Source organism: Telopea speciosissima, chromosome 4 (genome assembly GCF_018873765.1).
Source record: "Telopea speciosissima isolate NSW1024214 ecotype Mountain lineage chromosome 4, Tspe_v1, whole genome shotgun sequence".
Classification (NCBI taxonomy): domain Eukaryota; kingdom Viridiplantae; phylum Streptophyta; class Magnoliopsida; order Proteales; family Proteaceae; genus Telopea; species Telopea speciosissima.
The window spans coordinates 56,911,793-56,933,583 of NC_057919.1; the positions used below are offsets into that span (position 1 = coordinate 56,911,793).

At 39.8% G+C, this 21,791-nt stretch overlaps 1 protein-coding gene across 1 annotated transcript; it reads left to right on the plus strand.

Annotated features, from left to right (window-relative positions):
- The first annotated feature begins 8,466 nt into the window (after positions 1–8,466).
- On the plus strand, positions 8,467–12,375 carry LOC122657989 (protein FLOWERING LOCUS T-like). Its single transcript, XM_043852820.1, has 4 exons — positions 8,467–8,715; positions 8,805–8,866; positions 9,001–9,041; positions 12,124–12,375. The coding sequence occupies exons 1-4, from the start codon at positions 8,524–8,526 to the stop codon at positions 12,360–12,362; spliced, it is 534 nt and encodes a 177-aa protein (XP_043708755.1). The 5' UTR covers positions 8,467–8,523; the 3' UTR covers positions 12,363–12,375.
- Positions 12,376–21,791: the final 9,416 nt, after the last annotated feature.

Here is a 21,791-nt window from a genome sequence, read left to right on the forward strand (position 1 = left end):
TTGTTTCTATTCGTGTTTTACTTGGTGTTTGTTCTAATAGCTAGGATTGAAAACATTGAGGGATTCGATTTCCAAGTCTATATGTTGAGACCTTGTGCTCACAAGCTAGACACGTATAAATCTTTGGTTTGGGGGGAGGGAGGGAGGGGGGGATTCACTGAGGTGATTGTGAAAGAGATGTGCAGCAGGGGAGTTCCAAGACACGCAAATGTGGGTGGCAAAGCAATTAATATTCTTTCTTTTTCAAAAAGATCGAGTTGGAGATGCTCACTTTCTTGTTAATTCGGCTGTTCAGTCAATGTGCCTCATGACCTCATCTACAACATTGGTTCGGTTCTAGATGTAGTGGAGGTAGATTATAGAGTAACAATGGAACATGATCCATTTCTTCTCCTATTTAATTAGGAGCAAACCTTCCAAGTTCGAAAATTGTGGACTTCTCTATTAAATTTGGAGTTTAAACACATCACTTTTATCTCTCCCTATGATCTCTCTCTTTCTCTCTCTCTTTATTTTATTTTGGGAAAATTATAAAAAAAACTCATGTAATTTGAAAAAATTACACTGATTCCCCTAAAAATTACATCCACCTTCCTTTGAAGGGAGTAGGCATAATTTTGAAGAGGCTCAATGTAATTTTTTTAAATTACAGAAGTGGTAAATGTAATTTTTCCTTTTTTAGACTATCCTTGCATGTAACAATAAAACATTTGGAAGGTAAAGCAAGTCATTGACAATTAGCAAGGTTAGCCAAAAGGAGCTAAACCCAACTATAATTCATAATTATACATCTCTCTCCATCTCTCTCTCTTACACACACAAACACAACTGTTTCTATTGGAATTCCTTTGAGGGCATTAATCATCTTTTCTTCTCCTGTTTTTTCTCCTGGCCAGTCTGTTAGAAAAGATGTGTTTCTCAAAAACTAGCTTTCCATAAGACCCACTCATCCTTTCCCTAAGGAGTGGGAGTGGATTAGGAAGCACTCTAAGGGAAAGGGAAAGGGAAAGTTAAATTGTAACTTAGTTGGTAAGTTAGCCTTTTATGCTTCCATTTATTATCTTTGGTGGAAGAGAAATAAAAGAAAGTGATCCCACTCTTCCCGCATGATCCAGTAAATTATATCTATCCCTCTAAAGATCGTGTTCTAGGTTCCTAGTTACAATAGGTAAGATTGGGGGAATATATAAAATGGTAAAGTACCTCCCTATAATGCATCCAATATTCCTCGTACCCCCTAAGCGACTCAATATTCCACGTACCACCCTTCAATATTCCACGTATTACCCCTACTTTACACTCCAAATGCCAGATAGGTCCAATCCATTAAATACAACCGTTAGATGCCAAAATTTTAACCATTTTATCCTTTGCTTCATTTTCTTAAATTTAAAAAGACTTAATTACCCTCACTTATTTGTTGCCCTAAGCTAATTGAAAATGATCATTTTACCCTTTGTTTTATTTTTATAAATGAAAAGACCTAATTGCCCTCATTTATGTATTATCCTAACCTAATTTGAAAAGACTATTTTACCCCTAAATATTTATTCCTAAAAACCCCAAAATGCCCTCATCTTCCCCAAATCATCATCTTCTTTTACATACCCACCACCACCACTGCCACCCGCCATTAACACCATCACCGCCGTGCAGCCCATCCTACACCATCCTCTTCCCCGTGCGATCTTCACCATACAAAGCCGTGAGGTTTAGAAAATTTTGTTTATTTTTCGCTTTGGTCGATTATTTGAGGTTAAGAGCTCTAAAAAACGGTCGTTTGAATCGTGTTCATGACGCAGATAATAGTTCAAGGTTTTGGATTTCAGGCGGACGAGATGGAGTTCTGATTAGGGTTTCCATTTGGTTATGCCTAAATTCTGTAACTCATTATAAACCAATAAAGAAGACCAACCAATCATTAATCATCAATAATGAAATTAACATTCGTAGCAGATAATATAAACTTACAGGAGAGAAAGGAGGAGAAAGGGGCAAAAAATGGTAACATTTTTTTCTGACCGTGGGAGTCCTAATATCAAAGTAATTAATCAAGGCTTCACAGGCTAGTCATCATCTTCAATATCCCAACTAAAATCTTCCTCTTCATCCGCACCACTCAACCGCTTTCTAAGATCAGTTCTATTTGGGCTCCCACCAATAGATTCTTTCTTCTTGTCATTACTACCAAGATCTTCAATCTCATCCCATCCAAGGTCGTCTTCTTCTTCCTCAACTTTGAGAAAGAGTTTTGAGTCCTTCGTCTGTTGTTAAATGATGAAAATGGATTGATCCAATGCCCTATCTGATGTTAAACTATGTAGAAAAAGAAATTTGAATATTTCTTTGTTTGGGAAGGTGGTATGAGTTTGGGTTTAAGGGATTTTGGTTCTTTGTTTTCTAGCACATTGAGTTGGGGAAGAACGAGAAGAATGAAAGGGTTGGGTTGGTGATGGTATTAATGGTGGGTGGCAGTGGTGGTGGTGGGTATGTAAAAGAAGATGATGATTTGGGAAAGATGAGGGCATTTTGGGGTTTTTAGGAACAAATATTTAGGGGTAAAATAGCCTTTTCAAATTAGGCTAGGGTAATACATAAATGAGGGCAATTAGGTCTTTTCATTTATAAAAATAAAACAAAGGGTAAAATGATCATTTTCAATTAGCTTAGGGCAACAAATAAGTGAGGGTAATTAAGTCTTTTCAAATTTAAGAAAATGGAGCAAAGGGTAAAATGGTCAAAATTTTGGCATCTAATGGGGGTATTTAACGGATTGGACCTATCTGGCATTTGGGGTGTAAAGCAGGGGTGGTACGTGGAATATTGAAGGGTGATACATGGAATATTGACCCGCTTAGAGGGGTACGAGGAATATTAGGTGCACTATAAGGGGGTACGTATACTTTACCCTATATAAAATTGTATTGTATCAACCTTTTTCATCCAACCTTACATTATGTTGCTTTCAATCTTATTCTTGTTCTACCTTAACTGTCCTTTAAAAAAGATAAGGATGTTTATAATGCTAGATACCCATTATTCTTATTAGAGGGTGGATCTCACCACAATGGTAAGATTTCTCCATTGTGACTTAATCGTTGCATATTTGAATAAGGAAATAACCTCTTCGTAAAGTAGGAGTAAGACTACATACATTAAGACCCTTCCCAGACCTTGCATGGCAGAAGGCCGATAGAGATCGATCAGATTAACTATGCTGCGAGTACCGTTAACAAAACTGATAACCGATAGCAGTATAGCACGAAGAAAGGAGGAAAATGGAAGACGAAGGAGCAAGGAGCAAGAAAGAAGAAAAGAATAGGAAGAATAAGAGAACATAAGAGAATAAATAAAGGGGAAGGGTTAGATATAGGACGCACCTGAGTTTGAAGGAAGATGGAAGCGGGGTTGAGAAAGAATGGTGTTTGTATTGGGGTTTTACCCTTAAGGGTATTATGGGGAGTTCACCCTATTGGAAGGATAATGTCACCATTATAAAAGAATTAACAGGGACTTAACTGCTAAGACCTAACGGAGTGGACTAAGTCAATATATATAAAATAAAAAAAATAAGAAATGTCTGTGATATTTTAAGATTTTTTGGGGTGTCTGTGAAATCTTCCCCAATAATAAAGGCAATGTACTAGAAATGTCTTCTCTCTGTCTAGTACGTCTTGTGCACAGAGCACAATGTTTACTGTTAACGCCTCAATTATTATTTTCTTTTTAGTCTTTTAAAACCGGATTAAATATGCGTACCCCCTAAAATGCACCCAATTTGTACCCCCTAAGGATCTGACAAGTTCAGGTACCACCCCAAAAAATTCCACGTACCACCCCTACTTTATCCCCTAAAGCCATTTAAGTCCACATTAGACATTAAATGCTATAAAATGACCAAACTACCCTTTCTTCTATCTTTTCTAAAATTTGAAAAAGACTAATTGCCCTGACCTATTTGCTAAAATTTAAAAAGACCAAAATGCCCTCATCTTCCCCAAATCATCATCTTCTTTTACATACCCAATACTACCACCACCACCGCCACCCACCATTAACACCATCACCATCGTGAAGCCCCACCTCCAAGTCCTCCACGTATGCAGGTGGTGTGTCCAGTCTTTTCTCATTATATGTATACAATAAATGATAATACATGTGTTATACATAGCTCTTTCTAGCTGAGCCAGCAAATATTTATGCCTAAACCAAGCCCAACCCACCTAAGTCCATTCCTAATCTACCTAAGGCCCGTAACCTTTAGTATACTAAGTGATAAATAAGTGCATTTGGTTAATTATTTTGTACTTATTTGTTTTGAGACAGCCTGAATGATATCTCTATAAGTGTATTTAGAATTTGTAATATTCTTTAGATTGACGCCTTCATTCTTAAAAGCTTTGTAAATCAAGGGTAAAAAAGGGTTTCCAAAATAATTTGAAATTGACTTATCATAATGTCATTATCAAGAATTATTATTGTACATATTTTTGAACTATACATGTGAAATGATAGGATTTATCTTTATTATCAATATTATATTATAATAAATAAAAAAAATTTATTTGGCACCTTAAAGGTGTCACTGTATCGTTCTAAGTTTATTAGATGTATCTACCAAAAAAAAATTTATTGGATGTATCTGAAACAGAAAGGACCACTTTAAGGGGGGCCGGTGTCCATAAGAGAATCCCTTTAGGTTGTTCGGAGGAATATTCTGTTTATAGTGGTAAATAGTGTTAGAAAATTAAATGACTCAAAACTAAATATGGATTTAACCGCTGCTGTTTATGTCATTTTTTACTTGTTTTTTGGGAAAAAGAACGTTGTCTGGGAGTGTGGTCTATACTAGCATTTTCATGAGTCTATCTCTCTCCTCTCTATATGAAAAGACACCCGTGCCCCTTTGTTTTGAGGAGGATCGAGAGAGATAAACATATGGACAGCTCATTGCAGGATTAGTACATAAATCCTCAATCCACAGATCGAAATTTGATAAGACTACTGTACACGTCACCAATATGACCCTCCTAGCCAAGGAATTTACCAAACTGTTAATCTCCCTTGGAACAAAGTTAAATTTAGACTTACCAATAGAACATGAAGATACATAACATCTTCCAAACTATGTTTTGGACTAATTTTGGAATGATTCCAATTGGTTCGGATTAAATCGGCACTGACCGATTTGATCAACGAGTCTAATTTTAAATTGAAACCTTGTGCGCTAGAGACACATATATATCTTTGGTTAGGGGCTCACTGAGGTGATTGTGAAAGAGATGTGCAGCAGTGGTGCTCCAAGACAAGCAAATGAGGGTGAAATAGAAATAAACTTTTTCAAAGACAACCACCTTCATTTTTTTATTGGGAGTTGCAGATATGGTTCTCTTTCTTCAAAAAATGTACTGATGGCCACATCTAGTGGTTCTAGATGTGGAAGTAGATTATATAACAGTGGAACATGATCCATTTCTTTTCTTCTGATCATTGCCCACCTAAATGCATGGATCAAATGCAACTGGCATCATGGTTTGAGGTATTCGTATTGATCGTATCACCTGTATTGGACGATATGTAACGGTTTTACTAGTCGTCAATCTTGATTCTATGTCGATATCGTAACGGTGACATGGTAATGGACAAGCTAGGGATAAAACAGTCAAAAACCCTTTTTTTTTTTTAAAAATTAAGGGTAAATTTGTCTGATACTATCAATTTATACCGATATCATATTAGTATCATATTAGTTTTGTAGTAATTGATACCCGATTTGATACCATGTACTAAAACACTGACTGACAACCATGACTGGCATCGACTCTCAATCAGTAGTCAAGGCAAAGAGAACTACTATCTTTAGCCGACCAAATTTTGAGGTTACTTGATCTGTGTTGCTCCATTAGAGTGTGCCAAATAAAATGGAATAGTCCATGAAATACCATTTGGGATCTACAAAAACTAAAGGCCTTAGGTGGAGATGATCCAAGAGTCTATATTAAGACACATCCAAGGTTCTAGATTCTTGAGTTTCACGCATCATAAGTTACAAAAAAATAGTTCCACATCAAATATGAATGGAAGAATGTGGGGAGCGAGGGCGGTTATAATGACTTGAAAGAAACCCTCTCCATAACAGCTAGCTTTTGAGGATGAGTTCTACCCAAATCCCAATAAATGATCTTAAATATCCCCTATCCATCGTATACTGGCTCGCTATTTTTGGGCATATCATTATTTATCTTCACAACGTACTTGAACTCTACTAAAAATCTCAAATTTGTCACTGGTTTTGGTCCAGGTCATTGGCCTGGATATGGACATTGCTGAGATGAGATGACCATCTTTTCACTTTTTCACTAGGGCATGGGCCTTTTTTTAGGAGCATATCATATCCCAAACTGCTTTATATGGGACCCTAGAGCCTAAGAATATGAATGGAATTGTGAGTAAAGTTACCAAGAACCCCCCAAAAAAAAAAATGTATAGGAGATTAATAAAGATTTGGGTTTGAACTTCAACTTCAACTTATAGAGTTTCAGTTAAGATTCCAAACGGAAAATTTGGTTCAAACAATTAAAATGTACATGATGAGTGGATGCAAGATACCAATCCAGATTTGGGTCTCTAGATGGGTGTGGGTCCTGTGGGAGCGTGGATGTTGGGGGGGCCCTTTGGTAATATATATTCTTTTTGAAAGAAACACTAGGTAGGATTTAATATTAATTTTCCTAAAGAGCAAACGTTGGGTGGGGATTTGGACCCAAAGATAGTGAAACTTAGGCTGTGTTTGGTATGTATTTTTAGAATACATTGTATTTTAGGTCAATTTCGCATTCATGAATGATAAAAACAAAACTAGTTGTTTTTCTCATTCAAGAATGTAAAATTGACCTAGAATGCATATCAAACACAACCTTTATCCTGATTGGTAATATCTTGATTAGTGCAATGATAAATATTAGAATTATCAGATAGCCATCATCGGAGCGATTAATAAATAATTTGGTGCATTTGTATCCCTTCCATTGAGAAGCAGGCTTGGATGCAACGGTAAGGTTGCTCTATTGTCATCTAGTAGTCGCAAGTTTTAGTCAGGGAACAGTCTCTCCGCAAAACAAAATGTTTGTCACTCACCCTTTTGATCCCAAGACCACATAATTAATTAAATTTGAACATATATAGGTTACACAATCTCATATTTTGTAATTTCAGATGATAACTAATCTTCTGTCTTGAAGTGAGCTAATATAGTAAAACAAAATGAAGTAAAATATTATAATTTTAAATCAAAATTTCAATTTACTATGCTTTTGGGTGTAATGCAAAATTTTATTAGAATAAATATGATCTTGTCATTGCAGTTCACATGCATTCTGTATGTGACGTGTACGACAGTTTGGCTTATTTTCAATCAATGGATGTAGGATTAATCCTTCATCCATGAATTCTTCACGTCCATCTGAATATATCTGTTATTACAACAAAATGCATTCTACATCAATGGAATACATGACAGACATGTAGGATATTTTTATATTTTAGTATAAATAATAACCTCCTTAAATGGTTGGCCTTTTTGACGGAATCGCATAGATGTTGCATAGCCATTGTGCAACATTTCTCAATTTTGGATTTTATCTCTCCTATTTCTGAGGTTGTGGATTAGTGGGATACTCACTCCATATAATTTTTAGCCATTATGGGAGGCTAGAGATTATCCATATAAGAGGAGACATATGTCCTCCCTCTAGCATACACAACACACAAGTCCTTATTATCTTGTGAGTATTACTGATAAGGTCAAAGGGAGAAACCTTGTCTTCTTGTAACTCTTATCTGACGTAGCAGTGGTAGACTCGAAGTAGGAAGCTATCAACGGCTTCATCATTGTTTGTAGGAATCAACAATTCGATGGTGAATGGTATTTCTTGTTCCCATGTCGATTATTTGTGATTCAAGCATGTGTGGGAAAGATCCTATTTGTGTGTATAGAAGGGTATTAACCCCTTACAAGACACCCAAAGACCCAATTGCCCAAAACACAATCTGACAATCTTTTTCTTTATTTCATCACTTCAACCAAACAAACAATAAGAATGAGAAAGAGAGGATACAAAATAACATTGACTGTGAGATTAGCATTTTGACTTTAAAATTATTCCTTATAGCAGCATCTAGTTTGTTCATCAGATTCTAAGTATATATATCAAGAATAGAAGGTTACAAATATTATCTACTAAGCTGAAAGGCCTAAAGTGTGTAACAGCCTGTCATAAGAATATGAAGGTAATAACTTGCTTTACCTTTACAATGGAAAAGACAATAATTAAAATGGCCATAGTACATATGTTGAAGAAAAGTAGATTTCAAGAAACAAAACTAAGAAGGAAAAGCCATCTATCCCACAATATATCTTCCCCAACCCATTTGAAACCCTTTGTGGATGCTGAACTATGCTACTAGCATCATCAGAATTGTTATAGCTTATTGTTTCTTTTTTTCTGTTGTTGAGCTTATATAATGCCAAGGGATCCTTTACTAGTTGGTGGTGTGATAGGTGATGTGCTAGATCCTTTTAATAGAAAAGTATCTCTGAGAGTCACCTATGGTTCAAGGGAAGTTAGAAATGGTTGTGAATTTAAACCCTCAGTAGTAGTTAACCAACCTAGGGTTGACATTGGAGGAGATGATCTGAGAAACTTTCATACACTGGTATGTCTTGTGGCTTCATTTGATTTTTTTTTTTCTTCTCATTTTCTGCATTTGGTTTGTGTTTTTCAAATAGTTTCTTTATCTTGCAGATCATGGTAGACCCTGATGCTCCAAGCCCAAGTCACCCAACCCTAAAAGAATATTTGCATTGGTTACTCTCTCTCTCTCTCTCTCTCTCTCTCTCTCAACATGGCTTAAAAGCTAATGACTCACAACATGATCACAGCTGCTAACAACTTTCTTTTCTGAAAATCTGTTAACTTAGCTTCCTATCATGGTTTTCAGGTTGGTAGTAGATATTCCTGCAACTACAGGAGCATCTTTTGGTAAGAAACTCAAGTTCTTAACATTTGAATCCTATTAATATTATTCTGTTTTTTGTTATTTATGTTTCCACTTCTCTAATCAATGAGAATAATGAAAAATGGATCACCAGAGTCAACAAGAATAATCTCATTAACATCCCTGAAAAATGAAATTTCTACAGCTAGGGTTTAACACACACAATGCAATGCGCATAGGTGAGTTTGTGTCTTCCAATCATTGAATTCCCCTAGATTTGGACAACAATGCATATTAACAGTAATGTGTAGAGACAATTGGTTCAATGGTGTTCTCGTAATTTTATTTTTTTTGGTTCAATGATTTCTCCTAATTTTTCTTTGTCAACAACTAGGTTATTGGGAGAATAGTCCCACATTGGTTACCTCTGAGACCCCCTGTCCATGTTTGACGAATCAGTATCGGATTGGTTGTATCGGTCAATTCGTATTGGTATCAAAATCCTATATTGGTGGATCGATACAGACCAATGGTAAAAATGTAAAAAGATTTTTTTTTTTTTGGAAGAAAACAAGGTAAATTTGTCCGATCCAGATTAGATCGGATCGATATAGATTACTGAAATCCAACTCCTATCCCCTCATGTTCATACTTGTGAGTCTTCCACTCAATAGTTTGACCTATCTGGTTGGATATTTACAATCCCTAATATGCTTGCGCTGGTTGAATAGTCTCACATGGATTTAATAAACAAAAAAATCAATAAGCTCAGGCCGTTGGATGTCTAAGCTATCAAGTGTCGACATCTCCACCTAGCACTGTTCTACTGCACTGCACACGTTTATTGGAGAGGATTATTTTCCGTTTCACATTGATTACCCCTGATACCTTTGGTCCCCCTCATATAAGTGATACGTGTGAGTCCCTCCATCTAATAGTTTTAGCTTTTGAATTAGATATTTACAAAACCCTAACATGCCTTTCTATAACTCAGTCAAGATTTTTCAAAATTTTTTTTTTTTAAATCCATTGACCTACCCATTTCACTATTTCAGCCCTACCACCCACCATTTTATTTAAAAAAGGTGCAACTCTTCAATGCTTTTGAAATAGTTTTCTCTCATTCAAGTTGAAAACATTCCAAACCTTTTTGTTTGGCTTCTTGTTATTTGATTTCTCATCTTTTCGTACACTTGAGAGTTTTCAAATTTTATTTTTCGTACACATTAAGAGTTTCCACTTTGAATCTAGAGCTATCATTAGAGATGCAACTAGGGAGTGGCCATTACTAATTTGGGTCATGGGTCATAAAAGGAAGGGAGAGAATATCTCTGTGAGTGTCAGGACCACAAAACCCTAAACACAAATTAAGCATACACTCAAGCTGCCATTGATTGTGGAGAAACACGATTTTCAATACAAATTAATTTTTATTCTTAAAAGCATTTTTGTTATGAGTGTAAAACAGATTTTCCACTAATTTTAGTCGCATAGAAACAGAACATGTGGGTCATAAAATTTTTTTTTTTTTAATTTATTTTGTTATTGTAATGAATCTTATTGATTTTACTATACCTTTAGAAAAGATGTAAAGAAGGTTTGTGAAAAAATTAAAGGAATATATGGGAAAAGGCTGGTCACGTGGTCAGGTAGGTTGCAAGTTTGGTCCTGTCAGCCTGAACGCACCCTTGTCCGCTCTAAGCCCGAACAGGGCCTGGGCTGAGATATTTGGCCCTGAGGACAGGTCAGGGCTAGAAATTTCTGACCCTGAGTCAGAGTCGGGTCGGGTTAGGGTTGAGACCTCGAGCTAAGCTTGGCCCCTCCCGGCCCGACTCTGATTTAAGTTATACTATAAAATATATGTTGATATAATATCTAGATTATATAAACTTTAAACATCACCCACATTTTTTTAAATGAAGACAATAAGTGATATAATACATTTTATTATAGTGTTATTTTACGTTAAATTGATAATATTCTCCCCGGCCCATTCCAGCCCATGCATTTCTTTCCCCCTCCCCATGATCAGGGCCAATCAGGGTCAACCCAGCCCGACCCTGAGGGTGGGTCAGGGTTGGATTTTTCTGGCCCTGAGTCAGGGTGGGGTCGGGCTTGGACCTAGCTAAGGGAACTTAGGGTTGGGCTAGGGTTCTATAAAGCCCGGACCAACCCGACCCTGTTGCAGCCCTATAGTCAGGTGCCCAACATATGTCATCCTCTCTCCTCCCACTTTGGAGAAGACCCCTTCCCTTCTGTGTCTAGCCTTATGTTCAGTGTATGCCGCTAGCTTACCGAAAGTTGGCGACATGCTATAAAGGTGCTAGTTGATTTTAGGGAAAAAGAAGACTGCCAAGCTGCATGGAGCCTATGCCCAAACACAGGAAGGGTGAAATGACCGCTCCACCCCCTATGAAATGAAAAATCCCACCCTAGTTGGATACTCCCATGTGTGCTCTCATTGGCCCCAGCAGTGGTGTAGGGGCCATGCAACATGCCAGCTATCCCCCTACCTTGATTTTATAGTTTACCAAAAAAAAAGTTTCCATCCACCACCCGGTGAATAGATTCCCACCATCCTAGGGATGTAAAGAAGTCCAAAAATAATTATGTGGACCACTACAAAATACAAGACATAAAAACCCAACAATCCTCTTTCGTTGTCCTGACACCTTGTTTCTCATCCCTTCCATATCAACTTCTTCCTCAATAGAAAACAATGCCGCCCGGAAAACTAGATTTCAAGCCTGATCTCAAAAAACTCTCTCCAAGAAGAATCATTTGATCTTTCTGAATCCACCATTTTATCTTCATCAGTTGCAGAATCAAATGGCTCGAATTGTTCATAATGCAGCTGATTTCAGGTGACTCAAAACCATTTCAAGCCCCTTGACTATGGGGCTAAGTTAGGCGGCCCAGATCTGTGACAAAGTGTACCAGCCCTTAAGCCCATTTTGGCCCATTCATCTTATTTTCAAACCTAGCTTAGTCTATCCACAATAATATCTTTAGGCATGTAAAACTTGATTCAATAAAAATAAGTGATTTAAAGAGATATAATTGGATCATTTTAATCATAATTAATTATGAATTTTACTTGTTAATTAGTATCATTGTTTTTCTCAGGGCAAGAGATAATATGCTATGAGAATCCACGGCCAACAATTGGAATTCATCGGTGTGTTTTCGTGTTATTCCAGCAACTTGGAAGACATACTGTCTATGCTCCAGAATGGCGTCAAAACTTCAACACTAGAGACTTTGCCAATGTTTACAATCTCGGCTTGCCGGTTGCTGCCCTTTATTTTAACTGCCAAAGAGAGAATGGTTCCGGCGGACGGAGACCAGAAATGAGCATTCCTTGACACTTGAAACTTGAAAACTAAGAAATTAAGATATGGATGCCTAGATGCAATATGAATCTCATTTCTTCATCCTATCATTTCCATATATAAATCATGTTAAGTATGGCTAAAGCTTCTACAAGAAATAGTTCTAGTTTCTATTTATTATATATGGTAGAAACTGTTTTCATGCCAAGAGCATTTAGATTCTTAGAAACACTAACAATATTGGTTTGCACCCCCCCCCCCCCATAGGAACGTTTAGGAACCATAATCTTAATCTTTGGGGCTTTGCAATCTCTTTTAAGGATAATTTGCCCAAAAAAAGACATAAAAATGCATAAATTTTGTGAATTCCTACTATTCTTAGTAGGAGACCAAAAAAAGGGGTGTTTGAGAGAGGGGGGGGGGGGGGGGGAGCAAAATGGCTCATATACAATCCAAAACACTTAACAATTTCTTCTTGGTAAAAAAGTATATACCCTTCTTTCAATGATAATGTTGTATTTGCTTCCTCAAAAAATGTGGAATAGAAGAAAGTTGTGTTGTGAAAAACAAATATTTGAAAAGATTCCATTGTGAAGAGAAATGAAAAGCTAACAGAGAATAAAAAAACTTAATTTCCTCTTTTCTTTAATATGTACATGTTTTTTAGGTCGATTTTGCATTCTCGAACGATAAAAATAGTTGTTTATATCATCCAAGAATGCAAAATCAACAAGAATGCATACCAAATACAACATAAAATTTATCAACAAAGATTCTCGTACTAAAAGTAGTCTTTCTACCTCTTCTAGCCGGGGTTTTTAATTGAGAATGTAGAAACTATAGGCATGGTTTTCAATAAACAAGTACTTTTGAGAGCTATTGTTTTCTTCTTAATGAAGTCTACATGCTTGTTATATAGTTAGTGCTAATTAAGTTTCTCTCCGCCCCATCCTAATCTATCAACTTGCACTAAAATTGAGTAAGGTTCCATAGGGGACAAGAGTAACCAATATCTTTAAGTATGTGAGTGTTGTACCCTAGAATCCCATCTTCACCTCCATGGTTTGAAATTTTTAGTAGAAAAAAGAATCGAAATTGGTGAAATATTTTGGTTTCGTAAGAAAAATAATTCCCAATAGAGCGGTTGCCAGCCAACTCAACCACACCTGTTAGTTTGTGTTTGTAGTGTTCTTGATGATTTTTGGGTTGATGCAGTCATACTTTACATATCATGTTTATAGTGTTCTCAATGAATTTCTGGCTCACTGCATCACTTCATAAATCATGTTTGATGTGTTCTCGATTAGTTTTTGGATCATCACTGCATCTATGCTTGTCATCTTGTATTTTCCATGTTTTTGATGATTTTTCAAATTCATTGCATTTATACCTTTGTCATAGAATCACAAAATAGATTCGTCGCCATTTGATTGTAAACAAACATTAGTCGTTCCCTATCAGATGATCCATGTTATCGTGTTTTCGATGATTTTTCAAATTGATTACACTTATCACTCATCGTACTCACCATGTTTTCGATGATTTTCTGAATTCATTGCTGTTAAATTTATCACCGACCACAATATTTGCCGTGTTTTTTATGAATTTCCAAATTCACCGCATTTACACCCCTATCCCTCGCGATGTTTTCAATGATTTTCCAAATTCACTAGTTTTCTTTCGCATCCTTGAGCAAAGTGCTAGAATTGTTTTTGCTCGTCGCTTGACATAATGAGAAGTTTTATCTTTGACTATCGTTTATAGAGTGCCCTAAGTCAAAGAGAGACATTTTATAGACACCTCATGTTTGTCACTGTGAAGGTTGTGCATGGCGATGACGATCAAATCCCCAAGGGCATTATTTAGGCTTTGTGGAGTAGCTTTAGGCTCTCCTACACCTCAGACTTCATTTAGGAATTTTTTTAACATTTGGTATCAACGACCAAAAATGCTACTGGTAGGATTTGGCCTGGTATGAGTCGAGTTAGTCGGTCAATAATCTATACTTTGTGTTGTTAAACTAATCAATTATATTTCAATTTGGCAAACCAACCTTGTCTTAACCTAGCCTAGGTTGGAATCGGCAAGAACACGTGCAAAAAAACCACACTAAGTCTTATCTTTGACTATCATTTATAGAGTGCCCAAAGTCAAAGAGGGACATTTTATAGACACCTCATGTTTGTCACCATGAAGGTTGTGCATGGCGATGACGATCAAATCTCCAAGGGCATTATTTAGGCTTTGTGGAGTAGCTTTAGGCTCTCCTACACCTTAGACTTCATTTAGGAATTTTTTTAACATTTGGTATCAACGACCAAAAATGCTACTGGTAGGATTTGGCCAGGTACGAGTCGAGTTAGTCGGTCAACAATCTATACTTTGTGTTGTTAGATTAATCAATTTTATTTCAATTTGACAAACCAACCTTGTCTTAACCTAGCCTAGGTTGGAATCGACAAAAACACGTGCAAAAGAACCACACTATTGGGAGTTGACATGCAATAATGAATGGTCAACACTAGGGGTGTCACTTATCAAAAAAAAAAAAAAAAACACTAGGGGTGTCAATTGGCCCAGCTCTAGGCTATCGGTCCAATTCCTTAATGGTTTCAGCCCTAAGGGGTCAGGACCAAGACTGGACTAATAAGCTAATCGGTTCCAAACCTAAGATCCTGGATCATTAACTAATAGGGGGGCTGGTTTTGGTTCTTACACGGTTACAAGCAATTCAAAATAAAAAAATAAAAGATTCTCTAACACATGCTACAATATTCAATAATATTACAATAAGATATTAATTTCATTCAAATGCAATATGCAATCCACTATCATTTTGTTTTCAAATCACGGAAGTACTCCATATTACCTCTTATTTTGTATTCAATTAATTACGAACCTCATAAGTTAGGATTATTTTAAGGTATATTCTTAAGTTTGCATTCCCAAATGGACCTTTAAATTACAATTAAATCTTTGGAAAAATTGCATATGAGACAAGTAGTACCAGTCAAAATGAAAGACTTAAAAACTAAAGGGGTTGACCTTAGCTCTCATGACCTTAAGTCTTATGAATTATATAATATATAGGGTTAGGATGTGAATTTGTTTCGGTTCTAACGGTTCCTAATTGGTCTATCTGTCCTGGAACCATTGGGAGACCAATAACTTAATTGGACGATCCAAAATCGGACCAATAACTTATCGGTAGCTCTATAATTGGACCAATAAACTATTGAGTGGGTTGGTTCCGGTCCAAATTTGACACTCTTAATCAACACCCAATAAGGCCCCATCAACATCGACTGGCCTTCAACCAATAACTAGTTGACGTCAACTAGACCTTATCCAGTGTCGACCCAAGGCAAAAATGGGTGTCAATTTTTTAGTTTCATACTTCAACTAGGAGTGTTGTGCATGGGCTTCTAGAGTCATAACCTCACTTCAATTACCTTTAAGGCGTCATGGGAGTGTTCATATTGTTGCGTCAAAAAATCGTTTAAGGGTCCTCTCGAGTGCCGTAACCTGCAAAAGAACCAGGGGATGACAAAGGAGAACCAGTGTGGTTCCGGCCTAGGACTCTCCGATGCCAAAGTCAGATCTCCTGAGTAAACAGATGAATAATAGTATTCAAGATGGGTTGATGGGGTAAAGTACCTTCGTTTTTATAGTGGAGTGTGGCGGTGTAGAGAGTCCCAGTTGATGTAGAGTGGCCTTCGTAGTCGATAAAGTCCCTGAGTAGCAGGGCTCATCCTTGATTGGTTGTCTTCCCATAAGACGTGGTGTCATGATAGACTTGGTAGTTGTCTTCCCGAGAGACGCAGTGTCATGATAGACTTGGTAGTTGTCTTTCCGTGAGACGTGGTGTCACGATAGACTTGGTATCCTTAATGGATATACCTATCTACGTGGTAGATGAGGTTCCCTGTGTATGAGTCCATCCAGACTACGTGGCTGGTAGGCAGTGGTCTAGAATCCTCTGTGATGGGACATGTCTTGTTGATGGTGGTGGTCACCGTGTACCCATGAGATGATGTATATTTTGTTGTTGGCGGTAGTAGCCCGTAGTATCTGGACTTCCTTGTTGGTAGTAGCCCGTACGGGCCAATCGAGTGAAATGTAAGGTAGTCGGCTTTGGGATGGTCTTCCTACCTAAGCTGGGACAAGTGACGGTCTCTGATTAGTTGATGTGATTTTGGATTTATCATTTGCCCCCACTCTCTTGGATCAGAATGTCCAAGAAAGTAGACTTTGCAATTTTTCTTTGAGCCTTGGTGGTCTATGGACCTTGGTGGCGTTGCGTTTGATGGTCTACGGACCTTGGTGGCCTTATGCCTCGGTGGTCCGTGGACCTTGGTGGCCTTGTGCCCTAGTGGTCTACGGACCTTGGTGGCCAATGGGCCTTGGTGGCATTACGCCTTGGTGGTCAATGGACCTTGGTGGCATTGCGCCTTGGTGGTCTTCGGACCTTGGTGGCCAATGGGCCTTGGTGGCATTACGCCTTGGTGGTCTACAGACCTTGGTAGCCAACGGGCCTTGGTGGCATTACACCTTGGTGGTCTTCAAACCTTGGTGGCTAATGGGCCTTGGTGGAATTACACCTTGGTGGTCTACGGACCTTGGTGGCCAACGGGCCTTGGTGGCATTACACCTTGGTGGTCAACGGACCTTGGTGGCATTGCATCTTGGTGGTCTTTGGACCTTGGTGGCCAACGAACCTTGGTGGCATTACGCCTTGTTGGTCTACGTACCTTGGTGGCATTGTGCCTTGGTGATCTACGGACCTTGGTGGCCAACGGGCCTTGGTGGCATTACGTCTTGGTGGTCTACGAACTTTGGTAGCCAACGGGCTTTGGTGGCATTGCGCCTTGGTGGTCTACGGACCTTGGTGGCTAACGGGCCTTGGTGGTCAATGGACCTTGGTGGCATTGCGCCTTGGTGGTCTACGGACCTTGGTGGCCAACGGGCCTTGGTGGCATTGTGCCTTGGTATTCGAACCATCTCGAACTTCTTAGACTCTGCCTCGAAACCTCAAACTCGCGATAAATATGACGTCTCGTACTTCACCTTTTTTTTTTTTACTCGAATTGGTCTTTGGCCACAGACACATCTTCGCCCAAACCTCGAACTCGAACCTTTGTGAACTCTGACCTTGGACCTTGGACCTCGATCCTCGAACCTCGAACCTTGTCCTTGCCCATGGCCTGTCGCCTACGACCCTTGGTCGTGGCCCCCTTTCTTTTTGGTTGATATTGACTCGAATTGGTCTTTGGCCACAGACACAACTTTGCTCGAACCTTCACGAACTTTGACCTCGAACCCTCATGAACTTTGACCTCAGACCTCGGATCTCGAACCCTCGCGAACTTCGACCTTGGACCTCGGACCTCGAACCCTCGCGAACTTCAACCTTGGACCTCAGACCTCGAACCTTCGCGAACTCCAACCTCGGACCTCGGACCTCGAACCTTGCCTATATCCATGGCCTGTCGATCACGGTCATTGGCCGTGGCTAAAGACCCCCTTTTTATTTTTCTTTCTTTCTCTCTTGCTTTTCCACTTTTTGCTTTTTGAGTCTTCTCCTTTGCCTTGCACTTGGTCTTCATCTTTCGTTGCCCCCAAGGTGTTTGTTTTTGGGTTGCAAAGAGTTCTGTGCCACCTCTTTGTTTCTTGATTGTTGCCTTTTGTTCTTGCCCAGCCATTGGGCTTTGGCTTGTTTTGTAGCGTGCATGCTTGGTGCTTGGCCTTTGCTTTGTGCTTACGTTCGTGCTCGTTGGTCTGTGCCTAGCTCGCCCTGGTTGCTCGATCAACACATCCGTGGTCCATGCCTGTACTCGATCGACGCCTGCGGTTTGCCACTGCACTCTATCGACGCCCGTCGGTCCGTACCTGTACTCGATCCGTGCCGTCCCCGTGGTCCGCGCCTGTACTCGATCGACGCCCATCAGTGGTCCGCGCCTACTCGATCGACGCCCTCCACGATCCGCGCCTGTTACTTGATTGACGCCCATCCGCGTCCGCGCCTGCTCGATCGACGCTAGTCCACGCCTGCTTTATCAACGCCCATCTGCATCGGTGCCTGCTCGATTGACGCTGGTCTGCGCCTACTTGATCGACGCTGGTCCGCACCTTCTTGATTGACACCCATCCGCGTCCGCGCCTGCTCGATCGATGACACCGGTCCACGCCTATGGCCTCTCATTCGATCGGAGCCCATGACCTCTCATTCGATCGGCGCCCATGACCCTCGTTCGACGATCCGTGCCCGTGACGCCCGTTGTCCGCGGTCAGTGCCTGGTGTGGATTCACTCTCTTCTCTTTTTTCCTCTTTCTCTCTTATTTTCTCTCTCCTACTTTCTCTCTTTTCTCTCTCTTCTCTCTCTTGCTTTTTCTCTTTTCTCTCTCTTCTTCTCTCATACCTTTTCTCTCTTCTCTCTCTTCTTCTCTCTCTTGGCTTTGCTCTTACTCAAGAGTCCGCGCCTATGGCCTTTTGGGCGTCGACCCTTGGTTGCTTTCTCTTTTTTTTTTTTTTCAATACTCTCTTTCTTCTATCCATTCTCTCTCCAAGGGTCGACGCCCATGCCTTTTGGGTGTGGATCATTGGCTCTTTTTTTTTTCATTTCTTTCTCTTAAGAGTCGACGCCCATTCGATCTGCGCCTACGTTTGATCCACGCTGGGTGACGCTCGTTCGAGTCGATTCCACGCCTATGTATGCCTTTATCCTCTTGTTCTTTTTCTTCTTTTCTTTTTTTGTTTTTTTATCGAATTGGTCTTCGGCCATAGACACGTCCTTACTCGAACCTTGACCTCGACCCCTCCTTGAAGTTCCCTCCCATTGAGTGTTGGCGGGATGACAAATGGTCATGTCGTGATGACCCCTGCCGTGAACGTGAGGGGCTTTCTTCTCGATAGGTCTGGCTCCACCCTGGTGTATGACTTCCTCCTAGTCGACCTTGGAATACCGACCTCCTAATTGAGCCTTCTGGACTAGGTACCACGGACCGGTGCGATGGTGTTCTCCCATGGTCTGACCGTACTGGGAGGTCTGCTGTTCTCCTAAGATGCGGGGAGCTAGTGTGCCTCTTTGACCTATCACCCCTGGGAGGTGTCCTCCTAGGGCTCTGCTCCCGTCAAGGATCCATCCTACGGCGGTGGGATGTTGCACGCTGCCTCAGGTAATCGCGGAAGAGTTGTTGGTCACGAAGGATCTGGCGCTGCAAGTCGTAGATCTGATCTACAGCCGCCGGTGCATTGGGATCAGGTAATGGCCCCACGGTGGCTTCGATGGCTGCTTCGGGGTTGAGGTTAACTGCCTCAGCCTGTTGGCTCTCTAGGATCTCTTCCTCGTGAAGATGTGGTCATTGACCCTGTGACGTGAGCTCTTTGGAGGAGGTGATCCATTCCCCTCCCTCGGGGCATTGTTGGTGGAGGGAGCGGTCTTCTTGCCTCGTGGTGCCATTATTGAATAGGTATGGAAACAAGCTAGTAGATATGATGGCTAGCGTCGTTCCCACAGACGACGCCAATCTGTTGGGTCAGAAAATCGTTCAAGGGTCCTTTCGAGTGTCGTAACCTGCAAAAGAACCAGGGGATGACAAAGGAGAACCGGTGTGGTTTCGGCCTAGGACTCTCCGATACCAAAGTTAGATCTCCTAAGCAAACAGATGAATAATAGTATTCAAGATGGGTTGATGGGGTAAAGTACCTTCCTTTTTATAGTGGAGTGTGGCAGTGTGGAGAGTCCCAATTGATGTAGAGTGGCCTTCGTAGTCGATAGAGTCCCTGAGTAGCAGGGCTCATCCTTGATTGGTTGTCTTCCCGTGAGACGTGGTGTCATGATAGACTTGGTATTCTTAATGGATAGACCTATCTACGTGGTAGATGAGGTTCCCTGTGTATGAGTCCATCCAGATTACGTGACTGGTAGGCAGTGGCCTAGAGTCCTCTGTGATGGGACATGTCTTGTTGATGGTGATGGTCGCCGTGTACCCATGAGATGATGTATATTTGTTGTTGGAGGTAGTAGCCCGTAGTACCTGGACTTCCTTGTTGGTAGTAGCCCGTACGGGCCAATCGAGTGAAATGTAAGGTGGATGGCTTTGGGATGGTCTTCCTACCTGGGCCGGGATATGTGGCGGCCTCTGATTGGTTGGTGTGATTTTGGGTTTATCACATACTACCCCTAGATATCTCATCACTTGATATGGAATAAGAAACCTTGCCAAGTATGAGTTCACACTCAATTTGAGTTGTGAAAGGTATTTTCAATTGTTTTTTGCCATTAATGTCATATTGGCTATATCTTACTCAATATTAGGGTTGTAAACGGTTAACCAACAATCTGAATTTGATCTGCATTCGTATCCGTTTAGGGACGTCCGTATTCGTTTAGAGATATCCGGAAAAAAAATCTAAATACTCCGATAAAAATCCATCCGAAAAAAAATCCAAATACTTAATAATAAGAAATTACGTAAATAATGATATTGAGGGTTTTTGAAGATTCAACAGGTTCTAGAATATGAGGAAAAAAGAATCATAATCTAAGAGATATGGATTGAAAATGAATTGTATCTTCTAGGAGGAGGAAGGTACGAGTTTCCCAAGGCAAAGATGTAAACAAATGGTCAAAAATCCGAATTCAATCCGCATCCGAATCCGTTTAAAGGTATCCATATTTGGCCAGGGAATATTCGGATCTGATCATATCTGATCCGTATCCAAACCGAATCCAATCCATTTACAGGCCTACTCAATATCCAACGTTTTTGAGTGAGGTTTGTTGCTAATTGAAGTGGAGAGAGGCTGAAGGTGAGATTCTCAAACTAGAAAATAAGGGTTTTACCCTCACTCAAACTAAGGGCTTTGGGCTCTAGTTTTGGAGTGTTGAAAATGGGGTCTAGGATTTTCAGCAATGCTCTTGAAGGTGTTCTTCTCCAACTAGGAGCTTTGATATTCTAAGTTGTGCACGACCTCCAGCAAGGTTTTTGAGTTGTCTTCAACCTCAGGTACTACTAAGTCTTAAATCCTTTGATTTTTCTTAGGTATAATTATAGTTATAGCTATGTGATTATAGGTACACAACCACCATTCGACAATGCACCTGAAGGTGTTCTTCCCCAACTTAGAGCTTTGATAGTTTGCACGACCTCCAGCAAGGTTCTTGAGTTGCCTTCAACCTCAAGCACCACTAAGTCTTAAATCCTTTGACCTTCTTAAGTATAATTATAGTTATAGCTATCTGATCATTGGTATACCACCATTGTTTCGGCAAAAACGGTAGTGGTATGCTCTTCTCCTAGACAGGTATGTAGGCAATATTCTTCCATGTCTAGTGAGTTTATTAGGCATATAATGTAGTCTACTAACCCTAGTTCATGTTGCTGATATGCCCTTACTACTTTAAGGTTAAACATGTTCATGCATTGCATCGATTCCATGTTTAGGTTTAGTTCATTGTT

Excerpts from the sequence above, each read along its gene's own strand:
- LOC122657989 (XM_043852820.1), top strand. The coding sequence starts at position 8,524 with ATGCCAAGGGATCCTTTACTAGTTGGTGGTGTGATAGGTGATGTGCTA. Across the intron at positions 8,716-8,804 it reads TGAGAAACTTTCATACACTG|ATCATGGTAGACCCTGATGC; the intron begins GTATGTCTTGTG and ends TTTATCTTGCAG. Across the intron at positions 8,867-9,000 it reads CTAAAAGAATATTTGCATTG|GTTGGTAGTAGATATTCCTG; the intron begins GTTACTCTCTCT and ends CATGGTTTTCAG.